General features: G+C 46.1%; 1 protein-coding gene across 1 annotated transcript; it reads left to right on the top strand.

Annotated features, from left to right (window-relative positions):
* Positions 1-219: 219 nt before the first annotated feature.
* Positions 220-2,078, top strand: LOC106820057 (the record flags this gene model as incomplete). Its single annotated transcript, XM_014824615.1, has 3 exons — positions 220-255; positions 1,260-1,536; positions 1,999-2,078. Coding segments are annotated over exons 1-3 (393 nt in total), but the record flags the coding sequence as incomplete, so codon positions are not given.
* Between the last annotated feature and the right edge of the window lie 11 nt (positions 2,079-2,089).

Here is a 2,089-nt window from a genome sequence, read left to right as displayed (position 1 = left end):
GGCCGGGTGAACTGCTGGTCCGTTTGTGTGTTTTGTCGCCATTTTCGCGGCACGGTTTCAACTGTCTAAAGAAGTGCTATTATTTAGACTGAGGCCCCGTCTCGTCGAGTTCTGAGAGAGGCCCCAATAGGCCTGAATGATTAGTGCGGTTTTGGCTCCGAGCATAGCAATTCATGCTCAGACGCAGATGATGATGGCCCTCAGCGCTGAGTAAGTGCTATGGAGAACCCTGAGAAAGACATAAGACTCAAGAGGGTAAGAATGTGCGTTGTTTTCGTGACATCTTTGTATATTTCTCTCTGTTTTGGGTCTGCTCGAACCGAGTACCAGATATATCTTACAGGACTGGGTGAAGATATGTGGCTTGTACTTCGGCCGTGCAAGTGTCTGAGTCTGTCACATAGGAGGGGCACAGATTGTGTTGACTGCGCGTTGGAAGCACGCGACCGAGGGCCAAACGCATGCTGATTGTACACGAGAGCACATAGCTCGGAGGGAGTATGCAGAAGCAGATGCGAGTGGTCACAGCTCGAAGGGTGCGGAGCGAATCACAATCTAACTTCATCGGTTCAATGAACTTTCATTCAATTCATGGGAACTATAATTGACGTGCTGCGAACTCCGCAAGGTGTACTGCTGCTATTTCGAGTGAAACCTGACGTGCAGTGAAAAAAATAACGGGGGCTCGCGGCGATTTGGCCCCGAAATGCCAAAAAAGCCCCGTAATTTGCATGAGTGCAAGTGCCAAACAAATTTTAGGAGTGCTCTTTTCATGCACGTGAGCTTGAAAGTAGCCCCAAAAGATTAATAATAAATTTTTTCCCTGCCTGCGTGTGTACGTATTCTCACTTCATGCACGTGTGTGCAAGTCGCTCTGCTAATTAATCATCCACAACATTGCTCCAGTAGAGCATAGATTTCGAGCAAATTGAATTTACTAGAGATAATGGTTGGTGCAAACAAGCGCTATAGTACTAAACAATCATATATAGCCACGTATGAGATTTACTAGCCTTGCTACATCTAATCAACTGACCTTCAAAGCTATCAATAACTTAACCATTCATAGCCATCACTAGCAACGTACAGGAAAAACTAAAGTTACGCTAAAATTGAATTTAATCATGCGTAAATGTGATACACTGACTCCTAGTTGCATATATGTGGAACTGCGCAAAATAAATGTAAATATAAAAATAAATGTGTTGTCCAGTTTACACAGCGCTCACTATAACGATTGTGTTTCTCGTCGGGCACAGGAGCTGGCAAGGCGGGAACGCTATGATCGTTTATTGGAGGCTGTCCTTGAGTATGAGACCAGACAGGACGTGTCGCTAATGCGCACCTCACTGCACGAGTCCTTTCCCGACATCAGCATTGAGACACGAGACGGCCTGCGAAACCCACACAGTGTGATGGCATCGGACGCGGCGCGGCGTGACAAGTCACTCGGAATTCTCAGTCAGAAATTCCTCATGTTGTTCCTCGTGTCAGAGGTGGGTCGCTATATGTTCCGTGTTGTTCCTCGTGTCAGAGGTGGGTTGTTATATGTTCCGTGTTGTTCCTCGTGTCAGAGGTGGGTCGCTATATGTTCCGTGCTGTTCTTCGTGTCAGAGGTGGGTCACTATATGTTCCGTGTTGTTCCTCGTGTCATAGCTCAGTTGCTCTATGTTCTGTGCAGATCCTCATGTGAGAGGAAAGTCGCTCCATGTTTTGTGCTGTTCCTCATGCCAGAGGTCAGTTGTTCTATGTTCTGTGCTGATCCGTGAGTGAGAAGAGAGTCACTGTATGTTCGGACCTTTCGGTGCTGTTCCCCGTGTCAGGAGTCAGTTGCTCTATATTCCGTGCTGATCCTTAGCTGAGAGGAGAGTTGCTTTATGTTCCTCATAACAGTTCAGAATCTACGTAGCCAGTGAATTTAATATCTAAATAGCCATTTGAAAAAAATAATTGCCTTATAGTGTAGGCAAAGTAATTGTTTTTTTCCTCGTGTCAGAGCTCAGTTGCTCTATGTTCTGTGCAGATCCTCATGTGAGAGGAAAGTCGCTCCATGTTTTGTGGTGTTCCTCATGCCAGAGGTCAGTTGTTC

Source organism: Priapulus caudatus, unplaced genomic scaffold, assembly GCF_000485595.1.
Source record: "Priapulus caudatus unplaced genomic scaffold, Priapulus_caudatus-5.0.1 Scaffold6151, whole genome shotgun sequence".
NCBI classification, from domain to species: Eukaryota; Metazoa; Priapulida; class Priapulimorpha; order Priapulimorphida; family Priapulidae; genus Priapulus; species Priapulus caudatus.
The sequence above is the reverse complement of the archived record's forward strand: the minus strand, read 5'-3'. Positions and strand labels throughout refer to the sequence as shown.